The 23,990-nt window shown below is 45.0% G+C and overlaps 1 protein-coding gene across 1 annotated transcript in view; it reads left to right on the top strand.

Moving 5' to 3' along the window:
• LOC135535952 (uncharacterized protein KIAA1755-like) overlaps window positions 1–23,990 on the top strand; it is a 165,073-nt gene that overhangs the window by 4,611 nt on the left and 136,472 nt on the right. The window contains exons 4-5 of the mRNA XM_064962356.1: window positions 2,068–2,161; window positions 21,710–21,796. Of these exons, the coding sequence (XP_064818428.1) occupies window positions 2,068–2,161; window positions 21,710–21,796 (181 nt within the window). The remainder of the gene's footprint in view (window positions 1–2,067; window positions 2,162–21,709; window positions 21,797–23,990) is intronic.

Below are 23,990 nucleotides of genomic sequence, written 5' to 3'. Positions count from 1 at the left end.
CTGACAGACAGACCTGATCAGACAGACTGACAGACAGACCTGATCAGACAGACAGACAGACCTGATCAGACAGACAGACAGACAGACAGACAGACAGACAGACAGACCTGATCAGACAGACAGACAGACCTGATCAGACAGACAGACTGACAGACAGACCTGATCAGACAGACTGACAGACAGACCTGATCAGACAGACCTGATCAGACAGACAGACAGACAGACAGACAGACAGACAGATCTGTTCAGACAGACAGACAGACAGACAGATCTGTTCAGACAGACAGACAGACAGACAGACAGACAGACAGACAGACCTGATCAGACAGATCTGATCAGACAGACAGACAGACAGACAGACAGATCTGTTCAGACAGACAGACAGACAGACAGATCTGATCAGACAGACAGACAGACAGACAGACAGATCTGATCAGACAGACAGACAGACAGACAGACAGACAGACATACAGGTAGGTTGGGGGTGTAGACTCCAACTCAGGCCCTCATGTTCCACCGTCCTACTGGTTTTTACTTTCTCCCTAACACTTCGGTTCTGATAGCTCCAGACACTATGGTTCTGATAGCTCCTGACACTACGGTTCTGATAGCTCCTGACACTACGGTTCTGATAGCGTCTGACACTACGGTTCTGATAGCTCCAGACACTACGGTTCTGATAGCTCCTGACACTACGGTTCTGATAGCTGCTGACACTACGGTTCTGATAGCTCCTGACACTACGGTTCTGATAGCTCCTGACACTACGGTTCTGATAGCTCCTGACACTACGGTTCTGATAGCTCCTGACACTACGGTTCTGATAGCTCCTGACACTACGGTTCTGATATGACACTACGGTTCTGATAGCTCCTGACACTACGGTTCTGGTATGACACTTCGGTTCTGATAGCTCCAGACACTATGGTTCTGATAGCTCCAGACACTACGGTTCTGATAGCTCCTGACACTACGGTTCTGATAGCGTCTGACACTACGGTTCTGATAGCTCCTGACATTACGGTTCTGATAGCTCCTGACACTACGGTTCTGATAGCTGCTGACACTACGGTTCTGATAGCTCCTGACACTACGGTTCTGATAGCTGCTGACACTACGGTTCTGATATGACACTACGGTTCTGATAGCTCCTGACACTACGGTTCTGATAGCTGCTGACACTACGGTTCTGATAGCTCCTGACACTACGGTTCTGATAGCTGCTGACACTACGGTTCTGATAGCTCCTGACACTACGGTTCTGATAGCTCCTGACACTACGGTTCTGATAGCTCCTGACACTACGGTTCTGATAGCTGCTGACACTACGGTTCTGACAGCTCCTGACACTACGGTTCTGATAGCTCCTGACACTACGGTTCTGATAGCTCCTGACACTACGGTTCTGATAGCTGCTGACACTACGGTTCTGATAGCTCCTGACACTACGGTTCTGATAGCTCCTGACACTACGGTTCTGATAGCTCCAGACACTACGGTTCTGATAGCTCCTGACACTACGGTTCTGATAGCTCCTGACACTACGGTTCTGATAGCTCCTGACACTACGGTTCTGATAGCTCCTGACACTACGGTTCTGATAGCTCCTGACACTACGGTTCTGATAGCTCCTGACACTACGGTTCTGATAGCTCCTGACACTACGGTTCTGATAGCTCCAGACACTACGGTTCTGATAGCTGCTGACACTCTGGTTCTGATAGCTCCTGACACTACGGTTCTGATAGCTCCTGACACTACGGTTCTGATAGCTCCTGACACTACGGTTCTGATAGCTCCTGACACTACGGTTCTGATAGCTCCGGACACTTCGGTTCTGATAGCTCCTGACACTACGGTTCTGATAGCTTCTAACAATACTACGGTTCTGATAGCTTCTAACAATACTACGGTTCTGATAGCTCCTGACACTACTGTTCTGATAGGTCCTGACACTACGGTTCTGATAGCTCCTGACACTACGGTTCTGACAGCTTGAAGAGTGCTGAAGAGCTTACTGTTGTGGCCTGAGTCTCTGTCTCTGATGTCATATCCTGTGTGTTACAGGAAGGAGGTGCGTTCCCTAGGGTTGACAGTCCTGGTGGACTCCCGGCGGTGCTCCCCTGTCCCCGCTCTGTTCAACGCCTTCAACATACTTCAGGTAAGACACGGTGAAACAGGAAACCAGGGAACAGTGTTTATAGACACGGTGAAACAGGAAACCAGGGAACAGTGTTTATAGACACGGTCAAACAGGAAACCAGGGAACAGTGTTTATAGACACGGTCAAACAGGAAACCAGGGAACAGTGTTTATAGACACGGTCAAACAGGAAACCAGGGAACAGTGTTTATAGACACGGTCAAACAGGAAACCAGGGAACAGTGTTTATAGACACGGTCAAACAGGAAACCAGGGAACAGTGTTTATAGACACGGTGAAACAGGAAACCAGGGAACAGTGTTTATAGACACGGTCAAACAGGAAACCAGGGAACAGTGTTTATAGACACGGTCAAACAGGAAACCAGGGAACAGTGTTTATAGACACGGTCAAACAGGAAACCAGGGAACAGTGTTTATAGACACGGTCAAACAGGAAACCAGGGAACAGTGTTTATAGACACGGTCAAACAGGAAACCAGGGAACAGTGTTTACAGACACGGTCAAACAGGAAACAGTGTGTACAGACACGGTCAAACAGGAAACCAGGGAACAGTGTTTATAGACACGGTCAAACAGGAAACAGTGTTTAAAGACACGGTCAAACAGGAAACAGTGTTTATAGACACGGTCAAACAGGAAACCAGGGAACAGTGTTTATAGACACGGTCAAACAGGAAACAGTGTTTACAGACACGGTCAAACAGGAAACAGTGTTTATAGACACGGTCAAACAGGAAACCAGGGAACAGTGTTTACAGACACGGTCAAACAGGAAACCAGGGAACAGTGTTTATAGACACGGTCAAACAGGAAACCAGGGAACAGTGTTTATAGACACGGGCAAACAGGAAACCAGGGAACAGTGTTTATAGACACGGGCAAACAGGAAACCAGGGAACAGTTTTTATAGACACGGTCAAACAGGAAACCAGGGAACAGTGTTTACAGACACGGTCAAACAGGAAACCAGGGAACAGTGTTTATAGACACGGTCAAACAGGAAACCAGGGAACAGTGTTTACAGACACGGGCAAACAGGAAACCAGGGAACAGTGTTTTAGACATCAAACAGGAAACCAGGGAACAGTGGTCACGGTCAAACAGGAAACCAGGGAACAGTGTTTACAGACACGGTCAAACAGGAAACCAGGGAACAGTGTTTACAGACACGGTCAAACAGGAAACCAGGGAACAGTGTTTATAGACACGGTGAAACAGGAAACCAGGGAACAGTGTTTATAGACACGGTCAAACAGGAAACCAGGGAACAGTGTTTACAGACACGGTCAAACAGGAAACCAGGGAACAGTGTTTACAGACACGGTGAAACAGGAAACCAGGGAACAGTGTTTATAGACACGGTCAAACAGGAAACCAGGGAACAGTGTTTATAGACACGGTCAAACAGGAAACCAGGGAACAGTGTTTATAGACACGGTCAAACAGGAAACCAGGGAACAGTGTTTATAGACACGGTCAAACAGGAAACCAGGGAACAGTGTTTATAGACACGGTCAAACAGGAAACCAGGGAACAGTGTTTATAGACACGGTCAAACAGGAAACCAGGGAACAGTGTTTATAAGTCTCTCTGGATCAGAGTCTGTTAAATGACTCTCTACTGTAAGTCTCACTGGATCAGAGAGTCTGTTAAATGACTCTCTACTGTAAGTCTCTCTGGATCAGAGAGTCTGTTAAATGACTCTCTACTGTAAGTCTCTCTGGATCAGAGAGTCTGTTAAATACTCTCTTCTGTAAGTCTCTCTGGACAAGAGAGTCTGTTAAATGACTCTCTACTGTAAGTCTCTCTGGATCAGAGAGTCTGTTAAATGACTCTACTGTAAGTCTCTCTGGATCAGAGAGTCTGTTAAATGACTCTCTACTGTAAGTCTCTCTGGATCAGAGAGTCTGTTAAATGACTCTCTACTGTAAGTCTCTCTGGATCAGAGAGTCTGTTAAATGACTCTCTACTGTAAGTCTCTCTGGATCAGAGAGTCTGTTAAATGACTCTCTACTGTAAGTCTCTCTGGATCAGAGAGTCTGTTAAATGACTCTACTGTAAGTCTCTCTGGATCAGAGTCCGTTAAATAACTCTCTACTGTAAGTCTCTCTGGATCAGAGAGTCTGTTAAATGACTCTCTACTGTAAGTCTCTCTGGATCAGAGAGTCTGTTAAATGACTCTCTACTGTAAATCTCTCTGGATCAGAGAGTCTGTTAAATGACTCTACTGTAAGTCTCTCTGGATCAGAGTCTGTTAAATGACTCTCTACTGTAAGTCTCTCTGGATCAGAGAGTCTGTTAAATGACTCTCTACTGTAAGTCTCTCTGGATCAGAGAGTCTGTTAAATGACTCTACTGTAAGTCTCTCTGGATCAGAGAGTCTGTTAAATGACTCTCTACTGTAAGCCCCTCTGGATCAGAGTCTGTTAAATGACTCTCTACTGTAAATCTCTCTGGATCAGAGAGTCTGTTAAATTACTCTACTGTAAGTCTCTCTGGATCAGAGTCTGTTAAATGACTCTCTACTGTAAATCTCTCTGGATCAGAGAGTCTGTTAAATGACTCTCTACTGTAAGTCTCTCTGGATCAGAGAGTCTGTTAAATGACTCTCTACTGTAAGTCTCTCTGGATCAGAGAGTCTGTTAAATGACTCTCTACTGTAAGTCTCTCTGGATCAGAGAGTCTGTTAAATGACTCTCTACTGTAAGTCTCTCTGGATCAGAGAGTCTGTTAAATGACTCTCTACTGTAAGTCTCTCTGGATCAGAGAGTCTGTTAAATGACTCTCTACTGTAAGTCTCTCTGGATCAGAGAGTCTGTTAAATGACTCTCTACTGTAAGTCTCTCTGGATCAGAGAGTCTGTTAAATGACTCTCTACTGTAAGTCTCTCTGGATCAGAGAGTCTGTTAAATGACTCTCTACTGTAAATCTCTCTGGATCAGAGAGTCTGTTAAATGACTCTCTACTGTAAGTCTCTCTGGATCAGAGAGTCTGTTAAATGACTCTCTACTGTAAGTCTCTCTGGATCAGAGAGTCTGTTAAATGACTCTCTACTGTAAGTCTCTCTGGATCAGAGAGTCTGTTAAATGACTCTCTACTGTAAGTCTCTCTGGATCAGAGAGTCTGTTAAATGACTCTCTACTGTAAGTCTCTCTGGATCAGAGAGTCTGTTAAATGACTCTACTGTAAGTCTCTCTGGATCAGAGAGTCTGTTAAATGACTCTCTACTGTAAGTCTCTCTGGATCAGAGAGTCTGTTAAATGACTCTCTACTGTAAGTCTCTCTGGATCAGAGAGTCTGTTAAATGACTCTCTACTGTAAGTCTCTCTGGATAAGAGAGTCTGTTAAATGACTCTCTACTGTAAGTCTCTCTGGATCAGAGAGTCTGTTAAATGACTCTCTACTGTAAGTCTCTCTGGATCAGAGAGTCTGTTAAATGACTCTTTACTGTAAATCTCTCTGGATAAGAGAGTCTGTTAAATGACTCTTTACTGTAAATCTCTCTGGATCAGAGAGTCTGTTAAATGACTCTTTACTGTAAATCTCTCTGGATCAGAGAGTCTGTTAAATGACTCTCTACTGTAAGTCTCTCTGGATCAGAGTCTGTTAAATGACTCTCTACTGTAAATCTCTCTGGATAAGAGAGTCTGTTAAATGACTCTCTACTGTAAGTCTCTCTGGATCAGAGAGTCTGTTAAATGACTCTCTACTGTAAGTCTCTCTGGATCAGAGAGTCTGGTAAATGTAGAAACAGCTCGTTGTTGTCATGGAGTCTGTTAAATGACTCTCTACTGTAAATCTCTCTGGATAAGAGAGTCTGTTAAATGACTCTCTACTGTAAGTCTCTCTGGATCAGAGAGTCTGTTAAATGACTCTCTACTGTAAGTCTCTATGGATCAGAGTCTGTTAAATGACTCTCTACTGTAAATCTCTCTGGATCAGAGAGTCTGGTAAATGTAGAAACAGCTCGTTGTTGTCATGGAGTCTGTTTGTAATCAGGATGCCTTTGTCCTCCAAACGTTCCACTTGGTGGTTGTCTAGTGGCCCCCCTGCAGCCTCCACTCCGTCTCCATTTCAGTAGGAATAGACTGTCAGAGGACTTCATTACTGCCATGCAGTTCTCTGTATAATCACTCTGCTCTCTTCAAGTTGTCTCTTGAAGCTACGGTGGTGTCAGACACCGGGACACAACAACACTGTGAGCTTCAGTCATTTTCTCTACAATGTCATTTAGAGAACCTCTGAGTGCTCCGTCTGTCTGATGTTGTGAAGGTTCTAGAACATGGTGAGTGCTCTGTATGTCTGTCTGATGTTGTGAGAGTTCTAGAACATGGTGAGCGCTCCGTCTGTCTGTCTGATGTTGTGAGGGTTCTAGAACATGGTGAGTGCTCCATCTGTCTGTCTGATGTTGTGAGAGTTCTAGAACATGGTGAGCGCTCCGTCTGTCTGTCTGTTGTGAGGGTTCTAGAACATGGTGAGTGCTCCATCTGTCTGATGTTGTGAGGGTTCTAGAACATGGTGAGTCCTCCATCTGTCTGTGATGTTGTGAGGGTTCTAGAACATGGTGAGTGCTCCATCTGTCTGTGATGTTGTGAGAGTTCTAGAACATGGTGAGCGCTCCATCTGTCTGTCTGATGTTGTGAGGGTTCTAGAACATGGTGAGTGCTCCATCTGTCTGTCTGATGTTGTGAGGGTTCTAGAACATGGTGAGTGCTCCATCTGTCTGTCTGATGTTGTGAGGGTTCTAGAACATGGTCATTGCTCCATCTGTCTGTGATGTTGTGAGGGTTCTAGAACACGTGTCCTTCCCTCCATTCCAGGTCACTGCTAACAATGACAGATGAGCAGGGTTATCACCCTCAGCCCTCAGCCACAGAGATCTGTCCCTTAATGAAGCCCCTCACCAGACCTCCTGGTCCCACAGGTGAATAGCCTCCACGGACCCCCCCCCCCTCTCTCCCCAACACACAATGTCTCCACATAGCATCATCGTTTTACTGGGTCTAAGGGCCTGACACCTCGACAGTGTCCCAAATGGCACCCTATTCCCTTCATAGTGCTCTACTTTAGACCAGTACTGGCCCTATCCTGGCCACAGTCTCTGGCTTTGATACATTGCTCACTAATTGATTTGACCACAATGGCTGCTTTGATGGTCACTGTGGACAATTTGATTCCTGTTTTCTCTTGTTTGTTCGATGGTGGACATGATTTGGTCTCCTGCCAATTTGGATTTCTGTCTGTAGTAAAGCCCTTTTGCGGGGAAAACTCATTCTGATTGGCTGGGCCTGGCTCCCCAGTGAGTGGGCCCTGGCTCCCCAGTGGGTGGACCCTGGCTCCCCCAGTGAGTGGGCCCTGGCTCCCCAGTGAGTGGGCCCTGGCTCTCCAGTGGGTGGACCCTGGCTCCCCCAGTGAGTGGGCCCTGGCTCCCCAGTGAGTGGGCCCTGGCTCCCCCAGTGAGTGGGCCCTGGCTCCCCCAGTGAGTGGGCCCTGGCTTCCCCAGTGAGTGGGCCCTGGCTTCCCCAGTGAGTGGGCCCTGGCTTCCCCAGTGAGTGGGCCCTGGCTCCCCAGTGGATGGAACCTGGCTCCCCAGTGGGTGGACCCTGGCTCCCCCAGTGGGTGGACCCTGGCTCCCCCAGTGAGTGGACCCTGGCTCCCCAGTGAGTGGGCCCTGGCTCCCCAGTGAGTGGGCCCTGGCTCCCCCAGTGAGTGGGCCCTGGCTCCCCCAGTGAGTGGACCTATGGCCTCTAAGGCCCTGCGCCCCTGCCCAGTTATGTGAAATCCATAGATTAGGGCCTAATGAATTGAATTCAATTGACTTCAAATCTAATCAAATGTTCTTTGTCACATGCGCCGAATACAACAGGTGTAGTAGACCTTCCAGTGAAATGCTTACTTACAAGCCCTTAACCAACAATGCAATTTTAAGAAAAATAAGTGTTGGAAGTATTTACTGAAATAAACTGAAGTAAAAAACAAAAACAAAAAACCCATTTAAATAGAAAAATAACCAATAATTAAAGAGCAGCAGTAAAATAGCAATGTGGAGGCTATATACAGGGTATTACAGTACAGAGTCAATGTGGAGGCTATATACAGGGTATTACGGTAAGGAGTCCATGTGGAGGCTATATACAGGGTGTTAAGGTACAGAGTCCATGTGGAGGCTATATACAGGGTGTTACGGTACAGAGTCCATGTGGAGGTTATATACAGGGTATTACGGTACAGAGTCAATGTGGAGGCTATATACAGGGTGTTACGGTACAGAGTCAATGTGGAGGCTATATACAGGGTGTTACGGTACAGAGTCAGTGTGGAGACTATATACAGGGTGTTACGGTACAGAGTCAATGTGGAGGCTATATACAGGGTATTACGGTACAGAGTCAATGTGGAGGCAATATACAGGGGGTACCGGTACAGAGTCAATGTGGAGGCTATATACAGGGGGTACCGGTACAGAGCCAGTGTGGAGACTATATACAGGGTATTACGGTACAGAGTCAATGTGGAGGCTATATACAGGGTATTACAGTACAGAGTCAATGTGGAGGCTATATACAGGGTATTACGGTACAGAGTCAATGTGGAGGCTATATACAGGGGGTACCGGTACAGAGACAATGTGGAGGCTATATACAGGGTGTTACGGTACAGAGTCAATGTGGAGGCTATATACAGGGTGTTACGGTACAGAGTCAATGTGGAGGCTATATACAGGGTGTTATGGTACAGAGTCAAGGTGGAGGCTATATACAGGGGGTACTGGTACAGAGTCAAGGTGGAGGCTATATACAGGGTATTACGGTACAGAGTCAATGTGGAGGCTATATACAGGGGGTACCGGTACAGAGTCTATGTGGAGGCTATATACAGGGTATTACGGTACAGAGTCAATGTCAAATCAAATCAAATGTTTTACAATGTGGAGGCTATATACAGGGTGTTACGGTACAGAGTCAATGTGGAGGCTATATACAGGGTATTACGGTACAGAGTCAATGTGGAGGCTATATACAGGGTGTTACGGTACAGAGTCAATGTGGAGGCTATATACAGGGTATTACGGTCAGGTTAGACTAATTTCCTTATATGAACTGTAACTCAGTAAACACTTGAAATTGTTGCATGTTGCATCTATATTTTAGAAGAGTGTATTTCACATATATATTAACCTTTAGGGCGGCGCACAATTGGCCCAGCATCGTCCGGGTTTGGCCGGGGTCGGCTGCCATTGTAAGAATTTGTTCTGAACTGACTTGCCTAGTTAAATAAAGGTTAAATAAATCATAAATAAAATAAATAAAGCTGACTCATATCTTACTGACACACACACACACGCACACACACACACACACACACACACACACACACACACACACACACACACACACACACACACACACACACACACCTACACACATTCTAGGTCAGTCTTTATCACCCAGCAGAGCAACAACTAGTCAGGGTTTATACTGTTTTCTCTGATTCCAGGTCAGTCTTTGTTATTAACACAGTCTAAACCTGTTATGTTGACAGGTCGGTAATCGATAACAACAGTTTCCAGATCAGTGTTAGTTATGTTGACAGGGCGGTAATCGATAACAACAGTATCCAGATCAGTGTTAGTTATGTTGACAGGGTGGTAATCGATAACAACAGTATCCAGATCAGTGTTAGATATGTTGACAGGGCGGTAATAGATAACAACAGTTTTCAGATCAGTGTTAGTTATGTTGACGGGTCGGTAATAGATAACAACAGTATCCAGATCAGAGGAAGGAGGGGGTGGAGGGGGTTAATGTAGCAATCTGCATTAAGGGGGAGAGGAATGAGGGGATGGAGGGGGTTAATGTAGCAATCTGCATTAAGGGGGAGAGGGTGGAGGGGGTGGAGGGGGTTAATGTAACAATCTGCATTAAGGGGGTGGAAGGAGGGGGTGGAGGGGGTTAATGTATCAATCTGCATTAAGGGGGAGAGGGTGGAGGGGGTTAATGTTGCAATCTGCATTTAGGGGGAGAGGAAGGAGGGGGTGGAGGGGGTTAATGTAGCAATCTGCATTAAGGGGGGGGAGAGGGAGGGGGTGGTGGGGGTTCATGTTAGTCTGCGTGTTTAGGAGTTTGATTCTGCTGAGGTGATGTTTGCTCAGAACAAACAGTTAGTTTATCAAGGTTACGGATTCTATTCATGACCCCCTTCCTAAGGATTAGTGTGTGTGTGTGTGTGTGTGTGTGTGTGTGTGTGTGTGTGTGTATATGAAGCAGGCTGACCTCAGCCAGGTGGATTACAAGTCAGTCATTCAGTCAGTAAATAAAAAATAAAAACTTGTTTCACCTTTATTTAACCAGGTAGACCAGATCACCTGTATTTAACCAGGTAGGCAAGTTGAGAACTAGCTCTCATTTACAATTGCGACCTGGCCAGGATAAAGCAAAGCAGTTCGACACAAACAACAACACTGAGTTACACATGGAGTAAAACAAACATACAGTTAATAATACCGTAGAAACAAGTCTATATACGATGTGAGCAAATGAGGTGAGATAAGGGAGGTAAAGGCAAAAAAAGGCCATGGTGGCAAAGTAAATACAATATAGCAAGTAAAACACTGGAATGGTAGATTTGCAGTGGAAGAATGTGCAAAGTAGAGATAGAAATAATGGGGTGCAAAGGAGCAAAATAAGTAAATAAATACAGTAGGGAAAGAGGTAGTTGTTTGGGCTAAATTATAGGTGGGCTATGTACAGGTGCAGTAATCTGTGAGCTGCTCTGACAGCTGGTGCTTAAAGTTGGTGAGGGAAATAGTTTCAGTGCTTTTTGTAGTTCGTTCCAGTCATTGGCAGCAGAGAACTGGAAGGAGAGGCGGCCAAAGGAGGAATTGGCTTTGGGGGTGACCAGAGAGATATGCCAGCTGGAGCGCCTGCTACAGGTGGTTGCTGCTACGGTGACCAGTGAGCTGAGATAAGGGGGGACTTTACCTAGCAGGGTCTTGTAGATGACCTGGAGCCAGTGGGTTTGGCGACGAGTATGAAACGAGGGCCAGTCAACGAGAGCGTACAGGTCACAATGGTGGGTAGTATATGGGGCTTTGGTGACAAAACGGATGGCACTGTGATAAACTGCACCCAGTTTGCTGAGTAGAGTATCGGAAGCCATTTTGTGGATGACATCGCCGGGTCTTTGGTGACAAAATGGACGGCACTGTGATAGACTGCATCCAGTTTGCTGAGTAGAGTATCGGAAGCCATTTTGTAGATGACATCGCCAGGTCTTTGGTGACAAAATGGACGGCGACTGAAGAAGACTGACCTCCGGTGGTCTGCAGGGCCCGACGTCATAGCCTCGTCACCTGTGACCTTTGGGATGACATCGTAGTGTTTCTAATGACGTTGTGAGGATTTATGGGATGACATCGTAGTGTTTCTAATGACGTTGTGAGGACTTTATGGGATGACATCATAGTGTTTCTAATGACGTTGTGAGGACTTTATGGGATGACATCGTAGTGTTTCTAATGACGTTGTGAGGACTTTAATGGGATGACATCATAGTGTTTCTAATGACGTTGTGAGGACTTTATGGGATGACATCGTAGTGTTTTTAATGACGTTGTGAGGACTTTATGGGATGACATCATAGTGTTTTTAATGACGTTGTGAGGACTTTATGGGATGACATCATAGTGTTTTTAATGACGTTGTGAGGACTTTATGGGATGACATCGTAGTGTTTTTAATGACGTTGTGAGGACTTTATGGGATGACATCGTAGTGTTTTTAATGACGTTGTGAGGACTTTATGGGATGACATCGTAGTGTTTTTAATGACGTTGTGAGGACTTTATGGGATGACATCATAGTGTTTCTAATGACGTTGTGAGGACTTTATGGGATGACATCGTAGTGTTTTTAATGACGTTGTGAGGACTTTAATGGGATGACATCATAGTGTTTTTAATGACGTTGTGAGGACTTTATGGGATGACATCATAGTGTTTTTAATGACGTTGTGAGGACTTTATGGGATGACATCGTAGTGTTTTTAATGACGTTGTGAGGACTTTATGGGATGACATCGTAGTGTTTTTAATGACGTTGTGAGGACTTTATGGGATGACATCATAGTGTTTTTAATGACGTTGTGAGGACTTTAATGGGATGACATCATAGTGTTTTTAATGACGTTGTGAGGACTTTATGGGATGACATCATAGTGTTTTTAATGACGTTGTGAGGACTTTATGGGATGACATCATAGTGTTTTTAATGACGTTGTGAGGACTTTATGGGATGACATCATAGTGTTTTTAATGACGTTGTGAGGACTTTATGGGATGACATCATAGTGTTTTTAATGACGTTGTGAGGACTTTATGGGATGACATCGTAGTGTTTTTAATGACGTTGTGAGGACTTTATGGGATGACATCATAGTGTTTCTAATGACGTTGTGAAGACTTTAATGGGATGACATCATAGTGTTTTTAATGACGTTGTGAGGACTTTATGGGATGACATCGTAGTGTTTCTAATGACGTTGTGAGGACTTTATGGGATGACATCATAGTGTTTTTAATGACGTTGTGAGGACTTTATGGGATGACATCGTAGTGTTTTTAATGACGTTGTGAGGACTTTATGGGATGACATCGTAGTGTTTTTAATGACGTTATGAGGACTTTATGGGATGACATCATAGTGTTTTTAATGACGTTGTGAGGACTTTATGGGATGACATCATAGTGTTTCTAATGACGTTGTGAGGACTTTAATGGGATGACATCGTAGTGTTTCTAATGACGTTGTGAGGACTTTATGGGATGACATCATAGTGTTTTTAATGACGTTGTGAGGACTTTATGGGATGACATCGTAGTGTTTTTAATGACGTTGTGAGGACTTTATGGGATGACATCGTAGTGTTTTTAATGACGTTGTGAGGACTTCATGGGATGACATCATAGTGTTTTTAATGACGTTGTGAGGACTTTATGGGATGACATCATAGTGTTTCTAATGACGTTGTGAGGTTTTTATGGGATGACATCGTAGTGTTTTTAATGACGTTGTGAGGACTTTAATGGGATGACATCGTAGTGTTTTTAATGACGTTGTGAGGACTTTATGGGATGACATCATAGTGTTTCTAATGACGTTGTGAGGACTTTATGGGATGACATCGTAGTGTTTTTAATGACGTTGTGAGGACTTTATGGGATGACATCATAGTGTTTTTAATGACGTTGTGAGGACTTTAATGGGATGACATCATAGTGTTTTTAATGACGTTGTGAGGACTTTATGGGATGACATCATAGTGTTTTTAATGACGTTGTGAGGACTTTATGGGATGACATCATAGTGTTTTTAATGACGTTGTGAGGACTTTATGGGATGACATCATAGTGTTTTTAATGACGTTGTGAGGACTTTATGGGATGACATCATAGTGTTTTTAATGACGTTGTGAGGACTTTATGGTTACCAAGACAGAAAGCAGAACACCACTTTGTTGCACACACATCGCTGTTTACAACTATGAATCATGCTACCTAATATAATCAAGGCCATCAGACTGTTAAACAGCCACCACTAACATTGAGTGGCTGCTGCCAACACACTGACACTGACTCAACTCCAGCCACTTCAATAATGGGAATTGATGGGAAATGATGTAAATATATCACTAGCCACTTTAAACAATGCTACCTAATATAATGTTTACATACCCTACATTATTCATCTCATATGTATATGTATATACTGTACTCTATATCATCTACTGCATCCTTATGTAATACATGTATCACTAGCCACTTTAACTATGCCACTTTGTTTACATACTCATCTCACATGTATATACTGTACTCGATACCATCTACTGTATCTTGCCTATGCTGCTCTGTACCATCACTCATTCATATATCTTTATGTACATATTCTTTATCTCCTTACACTTGTGTATAAGACAGTAGTTTAGGAATTGTTAGTTAGATTACTTGTTGGTTATTACTGCATTGTCAGAACTAGAAGCACAAGCATTTCACTACACTCGCATTTACATCTGCTAACCATGTGTATGTGACAAATACATTTGATTTGATTTGAATCAGAACTAGTGATATCTGGCCCTTAGCGGTGTGTTCCAGCATTAATCAGAACTAGAGTGATATCAGGCCCTTAGCGGTGTGTTCAACCATTAATCAGAACTAGAGTGATATCTGGCCCTTAGCGGTGTGTTCAACCATTAATCAGAACTAGAGTGATATCTGCCCCCTTAGCGGTGTGTTCAACCATTAATCAGAACTAGAGTGATATCTGGCCCTTAGCGGTGTGTTCAACCATTAATCAGAACTAGAGTGATATCTGGCCCTTAGCAGTGTGTTCAACCATTAATCAGAACTAGAGTGATATCTGGCCCTTAGCGGTGTGTTCAACCATTAATCAGAACTAGAGCGATTTCAGGCCCTTAGCGGTGTGTTCAACCATTAATCAGAACTAGAGTGATATCAGGCCCTTAGCAGTGTGTTCAACCATTAATCAGAACTAGAGTGATATCTGGCCCTTAGCGGTGTGTTCAACCATTAATCAGAACTAGAGTGATATCTGGCCCTTAGCGGTGTGTTCAACCATTAATCAGAACTAGAGTGATATCTGGCCCTTAGCGGTGTGTTCAACCATTAATCAGAACTAGAGTGATATCTGGCCCTTAGCGGTGTGTTCAACCATTAATCAGAACTACAGTGATATCTGGCCCTTAGCGGTTTGTTCAACCATTAATCAGAACTAGAGTGATATCTGGCCCTTAGCAGTTTGTTCAACCATTAATCAGAACTAGAGTGATATCTGGCCCTTAGCGGTGTGTTCAACCATTAATCAGAACTAGAGTGATATCTGGCCCTTAGCGGTGTGTTCAACCATTAATCAGAACTAGAGTGATATCTGGCCCTTAGCGGTGTGTTCAACCATTAATCAGAACTAGAGTGATATCAGGCCCTTAGCAGTGTGTTCAACCATTAATCAGAACTAGAGTGATATCAGGCCCTTAGCGGTGTGTTCAACCATTAATCAGAACGAGAGTGATATCAGGCCCTTAGCGGTGTGTTCAACCATTAATCAGAACTAGAGTGATATCTGGCCCTTAGCGGTGTGTTCAACCATTAATCAGAACTAGAGTGATATCTGGCCCTTAGCAGTGTGTTCAACCATTAATCAGAACTAGAGTGATATCAGGCCCTTAGCGGTGTGTTCAACCATTAATCAGAACTAGAGTGATATCAGGCCCTTAGCGGTGTGTTCAACCATTAATCAGAACTAGAGTGATATCTGGCCCTTAGCAGTGTGTTCAACCATTAATCAGAACTAGAGTGATATCAGGCCCTTAGCGGTGTGTTCAACCATTAATCAGAACTAGAGTGATATCAGGCCCTTAGCGGTGTGTTCAACCATTAATCAGAACTAGAGTGATATCTGGCCCTTAGCGGTGTGTTCAACCATTAATCAGAACGAGAGTGATATCTGGCCCTTAGCGGTGTGTTCAACCATTAATCAGAACTAGAGTGATATCTGGCCCTTAGCGGTGTGTTCAACCATTAATCAGAACTAGAGTGATATCTGGCCCTTAGCGGTGTGTTCAACCATTAATCAGAACTAGAGTGATATCTGGCCCTTAGCGGTGTGTTCAACCATTAATCAGAACTAGAGTGATATCTGGCCCTTAGCGGTGTGTTCAACCATTAATCAGAACTAGAGTGATATCTGGCCCTTAGCGGTGTGTTCAACCATTAATCAGAACTAGAGTGATATCTGGCCCTTAGCGGTGTGTTCCAGCATTAATCAGAACTAGAGCGATATCAGGCCCTTAGCGGTGTGTTCAACCATTAATCAGAACTAGAGTGATATCTGGCCCTTAGCGGTGTGTTCAACCATTAATCAGAACTAGAGTGATATCTGGCCCTTAGCGGTGTGTTCCAGCATTAATCAGAACTAGAGTGATATCTGGCCCTTAGCGGTGTGTTCAACCATTAATCAGAACTAGAGTGATATCAGGCCCTTAGCGGTGTGTTCAACCATTAATCAGAACTAGAGTGATATCTGGCCCTTAGCGGTGTGTTCAACCATTAATCAGAACTAGAGTGATATCTGCCCCCTTAGCGGTGTGTTCAACCATTAATATACTGGAGACTGTAGGTGTTAAACTGGAGACTGTAGGTGTTAAACTGGATACTGTAGGTGTTAAACTGGAGACTGTCGGTGTTAAACTGGATACTGGAGACTGTAGGTGTTAAACTGGAGACTGTAGGTGTTAAACTGGATACTGGAGACTGTAGGTGTTAAACTGGAGACTGTAGGTGTTAAACTGGAGACTGTAGGTGTTAAACTGGAGACTGTAGGTGTTAAACTGGATATTGTAGGTGTTAAACAGGAGACTGTAGGTGTTAAACTGGAGACTGTAGGTGTTAAACTGGAGACTGTAGGTGTTAAACTGGAGACTGTAGGTGTTAAACTGGAGACTGTAGGTGTTAAACTGGAGACTGGAGGTGTTAAACTGGAGACTGTAGGTGTTAAACTGGAGACTGGAGGTGTTAAACTGGAGACTGGAGACTGTAGGTGTTAAACTGGATACTGTAGGTGTTAGACTGGAGACTGTAGGTGTTAAACTGGATACTGTAGGTGTTAAACTGGAGACTGTAGGTGTTAAACTGGATACTGGAGACTATAGGTGTTAAACTGGATACTGGAGACTGTAGGTGTTAAACTGGATACTGGAGACTGTAGGTGTTAAACTGGAGACTGTAGGTGTTAAACTGGAGACTGTAGGTGTTAAACTGGAGACTGTAGGTGTTAAACTGGATACTGGAGACTGTAGGTGTTAAACTGGATACTGGAGACTGTAGGTGTTAAACTGGAGACTGTAGGTGTTAAACTGGAGACTGTAGGTGTTAAACTGGAGACTGTAGGTGTTAAACTGGAGACTGTAGGTGTTAAACTGGATACTGGAGACTGTAGGTGTTAAACTGGATACTGGATACTGTAGGTGTTAAACTGGAGACTGTAGGTGTTAAACTGGAGACTGTAGGTGTTAAACTGGAGACTGTAGGTGTTAAACTGGAGACTGTAGGTGTTAAACTGGAGACTGTAGGTGTTAAACTGGATACTGTAGGTGTTAAACTGGAGACTGTAGGTGTTAAACTGGAGACTGGAGACTGTAGGTGTTAAACTGGATACTGGAGACTGTAGGTGTTAAACTGGAGACTGGAGACTGTAGGTGTTAAACTGGATACTGGAGACTGTAGGTGTTAAACTGGATACTGGAGACTGTAGGTGTTAAACTGGAGACTGTAGGTGTTAAACTGGAGACTGTAGGTGTTAAACTGGAGACTGTAGGTGTTAAACTGGAGACTGAAGGTGTTAAACTGGATACTGGAGACTGTAGGTGTTAAACTGGATACTGGAGACTGTAGGTGTTAAACTGGATACTGGAGACTGTAGGTGTTAAACTGGAGACTGTAGGTGTTAAACTGGAGACTGTAGGTGTGAGACTGGAGACTGTAGGTGTTAAACTGGATACTGGAGACTGTAGGTGTTAAACTGGAGACTGTAGGTGTTAAACTGGATACTGGAGACTGTAGGTGTTAAAGTGGAGACTGTAGGTGTTAAACTGGATACTGTAGGTGTTAAACTGGAGACTGGAGACTGTAGGTGTTAAACTGGAGACTGTAGGTGTCCTGTGTGGCTCAGTCGGTAGAGCATGGCGCTTGCAACGCCAAGCGTCGTGGGTTCGATTCCCGCTGGGACCACCCATATGTAAAAGTAGTGGCCCCAGCCGACTTGTAAGTCGCTTTGGACAAAAGCGTCTGCTAAATGGGATATATTATTATTATATTAAACTGGAGACTGTAGGTGTTAAACTGGATACTGGATACTGTAGGTGTTAAACTGGATACTGTAGGTGTTAAACTGGATACTGGAGACTAGGTGTTAAACTGGAGACTGTAGACTAGGTGTTAAACTGGAGACTGTAGGTGTTAAACTGGAGACTGTAGGTGTTAAACTGGATACTGTAGGTGTTAAACTGGATACTTGAGACTGTAGGTGTTAAACTGGATACTGGAGACTGTAGGTGTTAAACTGGAGACTGGAGACTGTAGGTGTTAAACTGGAGACTGTAGGTGTTAAACTGGAGACTGTAGGTGTTAAACTGGATACTGTAGGTGTTAAACTGGATACTGGAGACTGTAGGTGTTAAACTGGAGACTGGAGACTGTAGGTGTTAAACTGGAGACTGTAGGTGTTAAACTGGAGACTGTAGGTGTTAAACTGGATACTGGAGACTGTAGGTGTTAAACTGGAGACTGTAGGTGTTAAACTGGAGACTGTAGGTGTTAAACTGGAGACTGTAGGTGTTAAACTGGAGACTGTAGGTGTTAAACTGGATACTGGATACTGTAGGTGTTAAACTGGATACTGTAGGTGTTAAACTGGATACTGGAGACTAGGTGTTAAACTGGAGACTGTAGGTGTTAAACTGGAGACTGTAGGTGTTAAACTGGAGACTGTAGGTGTTAAACTGGATACTGGAGACTGTAGGTGTTAAACTGGAGACTGTAGGTGTTAAACTGGAGACTGTAGGTGTTAAACTGGAGACTGTAGGTGTTAAACTGGAGACTGTAGGTGTTAAACTGGATACTGGAGACTGTAGGTGTTAAACTGGATACTGGATACTGTAGGTGTTAAACTGGATACTGGAGACTGTAGGTGTTAAACTGGATATTGGAGACTGTAGGTGTTAAACTGGAGACTGGAGACTGTAGGTGTTAAACTGGAGACTGTAGGTGTTAAACTGGAGACTGTAGGTGTTAAACTGGATACTGGAGACTAGGTGTTAAACTGGAGACTGTAGGTGTTAAACTGGAGACTGTAGGTGTTAAACTGGAGACTGTAGGTGTTAAACTGGATACTGGAGACTGTAGGTGTTAAACTGGAGACTGTAGGTGTTAAACTGGATACTGTTGGTGTTAAACTGGATACTGGATACTGTAGGTGTTAAACTGGATATTGGAGACTGTAGGTGTTAAACTGGAGACTGGAGACTGTAGGTGTTAAACTGGAGACTGTAGGTGTTAAACTGGAGACTGTAGGTGTTAAACTGGATACTGGAGACTGTAGGTGTTAAACTGGATACTGGAGACTGTAGGTGTTAAACTGGAGACTGTAGGTGTTAAACTGGAGACTGTAGGTGTTAAACTGGAGACTGTAGGTGTTAAACTGGATACTGTAGGTGTTCAACTGGATACTGTAGTTGTTAAACTGGATACTGGAGACTGTAGGTGTTAAACTGGAGACTGTAGGTGTTAAACTGGATACTGGAGACTGTAGGTGTTAAACTGGAGACTGTAGGTGTTAAACTGGAGACTGGATACTGTAGGTGTTAAACTGGAGACTGTAGGTGTTAAACTGGATACTGGAGACTGTAGGTGTTAAACTGGATACTGGAGACTGTAGGTGTTAAACTGGATACTGGAGACTGTAGGTGTTAAACTGGAGACTGTAGGTGTTAAACTGGAGACTGTAGGTGTTAAACTGGATACTGGAGACTGTAGGTGTTAAACTGGATACTGTAGGTGTTAAACGGGATACTGTAGGTGTTAAACTGGATACTGGAGACTGTAGGTGTTAAACTGGAGACTGTAGGTGTTAAACTGGATACTGTAGGTGTTAAACTGGATACTGGAGACTGTAGGTGTTAAACTGGAGACTGTAGGTGTTAAACTGGAGACTGTAGGTGTTAAACTGGAGACTGTAGGTGTTAAACTGGATACTGGAGACTGTAGGTGTTAAACTGGAGACTGTAGGTGTTAAACTGGAGACTGTAGGTGTTAAACTGGAGACTGTAGGTGTTAAACTGGAGACTGTAGGTGTTAAACTGGATACTGGAGACTGTAGGTGTTAAACTGGATACTGGATACTGTAGGTGTTAAACTGGAGACTGTAGGTGTTAAACTGGAGACTGTAGGTGTTAAACTGGAGACTGTAGACTGTAGGTGTTAAACTGGATACTGTAGACTGTAGGTGTTAAACTGGAGACTGGAGACTGTAGGTGTTAAACTGGATACTGGAGACTGTAGGTGTTAAACTGGATACTGGAGACTGTAGGTGTTAAACTGGAGACTGTAGGTGTTAAACTGGAGACTGTAGGTGTTAAACTGGAGACTGTAGGTGTTAAACTGGAGACTGTAGGTGTTAAACTGGAGACTGTAGGTGTTAAACTGGAGACTGTAGGTGTTAAACTGGATACTGGAGACTGTAGGTGTTAAACTGGATACTGGAGACTGTAGGTGTTAAACTGGAGACTGTAGGTGTTAAACTGGAGACTGGAGACTGTAGGTGTTAAACTGGATACTGGAGACTGTAGGTGTTAAACTGGAGACTGGAGACTGTAGGTGTTAAACTGGAGACTGGATACTGTAGGTGTTAAAGTGGAGACTGTAGGTGTTAAACTGTAGACTGTAGGTGTTAAACTGGAGACTGGAGACTGTAGGTGTTAAACTGGAGACTGTAGGTGTTAAACTGGAGACTGTAGGTGTTAATCTGGAGACTGTATGTGTTAAACTGGAGACTGGAGACTGTAGGTGTTAAACTGGAGACTGTAGGTGTTAAACTGGAGACTGTAGGTGTTAAACTGGAGACTGTAGGTGTTAAACTGGAGACTGTAGGTGTTAAACTGGAGACTGTAGGTGTTAAACTGGAGATTGGAGACTGTAGGTGTTAAACTGGAGACTGGAGACTGTAGGTGTTAAACTGGAGACTGGAGACTGTAGGTTTTAAACTGGAGACTGTAGGTGTTAAACTGGAGACTGTAGGTGTTAAACTGGAGACTGTAGGTGTTAAACTGGAGACTGTAGGTGTTAAACTGGATACTTTAGGCGTTAAACTGGAGACTGTAGGTGTTAAACTGGATACTGGATACTGTAGGTCTGTTGTTGGGACAGCTTCACCTGTCAACTCCTACCCATGTTGTCTGTTGTTGGGACAGCTTCACCTGTCAACTCCTACCCATGTTGTCTGTTGTTGAGACAGCTTCACCTGCCAACTCCTACCCATGTTGTCTGTTGTTGAGACAGCTTCATCTGTCAACTCCTACCCATGTTGTCTGTTGTTGAGACAGCTTCACCTGTCAACTCCTACCCATGTTGTCTGTTGTTGGGACAGCTTCACCTCTCAACTCCTACCCATGTTGTCTGTTGTTTAGACAGCTTCACCTGCCAACTCCTACCCATGTTGTCTGTTGTTGAGACAGCTTCACCTGCCAACTCCTACCCATGTTGTCTGTTGTTTAGACAGCTTCACCTGTCAACTCCTACCCATGTTGTCTGTTGTTAAGACAGCTTCACCTGCCAACACCTACCCATGTTGTCTGTTGTTGAGACAGCTTCACCTGTCAACTCCTACCCATGTTGTCTGTTGTTGAGACAGCTTCATCTGCTTGTCTTTTATTCTACTGATCTGTCTCTTGTTCTCTGCCTCTCTCTCCCTGACAGGATGCTTTGCCCGGCTGTATCTACACTGTCCTCTTACTGGCTGATAGAGACCTGGTTCTACGCCTGGAGAAACCCTCTGCCGTACAGGTAATACAGAGACCTGGTTCTACGCCTGGAGAAACCCTCAGCCGTACAGGTAACAGAGACCTGGTTCTACGCCTGGAGAAACCCTCAGCCGTACAGGTAACAGAGACCTGGTTCTACGCCTGGAGAAACCCTCTGCCGTACAGGTAATACAGAGACCTGGTTCTACGCCTGGAGAAACCCTCAGCCTTACAGGTAACAGAGACCTGGTTCTACGCCTGGAGAAACCCTCAGCCGTACAGGTAACAGAGACCTGGTTCTACGCCTGGAGAAACCCTCAGCCGTACAGGTAACAGAGACCTGGTTCTACGCCTGGAGAAACCCTCTGCCGTACAGGTAATACAGAGACCTGGTTCTACGCCTGGAGAAACCCTCAGCCTTACAGGTAACACAGAGACCTGGTTCTACGCCTGGAGAAACCCTCAGCCTTACAGGTAACAGAGACCTGGTTCTACGCCTGGAGAAACCCTCAGCCGTACAGGTAACAGAGAGACCTGGTTCTACGCCTGGAGAAACCCTCAGCCGTACAGTTAACACAGAGACCTGGTTCTACGCCTGGAGAAACCCTCTGCCGTACAGGTAATACAGAGACCTGGTTCTACGCCTGGAGAAACCCTCAGCCGTACAGGTAACAGAGACCTGGTTCTACGCCTGGAGAAACCCTCAGCCGTACAGGTAACAGAGACCTGGTTCTACGCCTGGAGAAACCCTCTGCCGTACAGGTAACACAGAGACCTGGTTCTACACCTGGAGAAACCCTCAGCCTTACAGGTAACACAGAGACCTGGTTCTACGCCTGGAGAAACCCTCAGCCGTACAGGTAACACAGAGACCTGGTTCTACACCTGGAGAAACCCTCAGCCGTACAGGTAACAGAGACCTGGTTCTACGCCTGGAGAAACCCTCAGCCTTACAGGTAACACAGAGACCTGGTTCTACGCCTGGAGAAACCCTCAGCCTTACAGGTAACACAGAGACCTGGTTCTACGCCTGGAGAAACCCTCAGCCTTACAGGTAACACAGAGACCTGGTTCTACGCCTGGAGAAACCCTCAGCCGTACAGGTAACACAGAGACCTGGTTCTACGCCTGGAGAAACCCTCAGCCGTACAGGTAACACAGAGACCTGGTTCTACGCCTGGAGAAACCCTCAGCCGTACAGGTAACACAGAGACCTGGTTCTACGCCTGGAGAAACCCTCAGCCTTACAGGTAACACAGAGACCTGGTTCTACGCCTGGAGAAACCCTCAGCCGTACAGGTAACACAGAGACCTGGTTCTACGCCTGGAGAAACCCTCAGCCTTACAGGTAACACAGAGACCTGGTTCTACGCCTGGAGAAACCCTCAGCCGTACAGGTAACACAGAGACCTGGTTCTACGCCTGGAGAAACCCTCAGCCTTACAGGTAACACAGAGACCTGGTTCTACGCCTGGAGAAACCCTCAGCCGTACAGGTAACAGAGAGACCTGGTTCTACGCCTGGAGAAACCCTCAGCCGTACAGGTAACAGAGACCTGGTTCTACGCCTGGAGAAACCCTCAGCCTTACAGGTAACACAGAGACCTGGTTCTACGCCTGGAGAAACCCTCAGCCGTACAGGTAACACAGAGACCTGGTTCTACGCCTGGAGAAACCCTCAGCCGTACAGGTAACAGAGACCTGGTTCTACGCCTGGAGAAACCCTCTGCCGTACAGGTAACACAGAGACCTGGTTCTACGCCTGGAGAAACCCTCAGCCTTACAGGTAACACAGAGACCTGGTTCTACGCCTGGAGAAACCCTCTGCCGTACAGGTAACACAGAGACCTGGTTCTACGCCTGGAGAAACCCTCAGCCTTACAGGTAACACAGAGACCTGGTTCTACGCCTGGAGAAACCCTCAGCCGTACAGTTAACACAGAGACCTGGTTCTACGCCTGGAGAAACCCTCAGCCTTACAGGTAACACAGAGACCTGGTTCTACGCCTGGAGAAACCCTCAGCCTTACAGGTAACACAGAGACCTGGTTCTACGCCTGGAGAAACCCTCAGCCGTACAGGTAACACAGAGACCTGGTTCTACGCCTGGAGAAACCCTCAGCCGTACAGGTAACACAGAGACCTGGTTCTACGCCTGGAGAAACCCTCAGCCGTACAGGTAACACAGAGACCTGGATCTACGCCTGGAGAAACCCTCAGCCGTACAGGTAACACAGAG

Source organism: Oncorhynchus masou, unplaced genomic scaffold (genome assembly GCF_036934945.1).
Source record: "Oncorhynchus masou masou isolate Uvic2021 unplaced genomic scaffold, UVic_Omas_1.1 unplaced_scaffold_536, whole genome shotgun sequence".
NCBI classification, from domain to species: domain Eukaryota; kingdom Metazoa; phylum Chordata; class Actinopteri; order Salmoniformes; family Salmonidae; genus Oncorhynchus; species Oncorhynchus masou.
The sequence above is the reverse complement of the archived record's forward strand: the minus strand, read 5'-3'. Positions and strand labels throughout refer to the sequence as shown.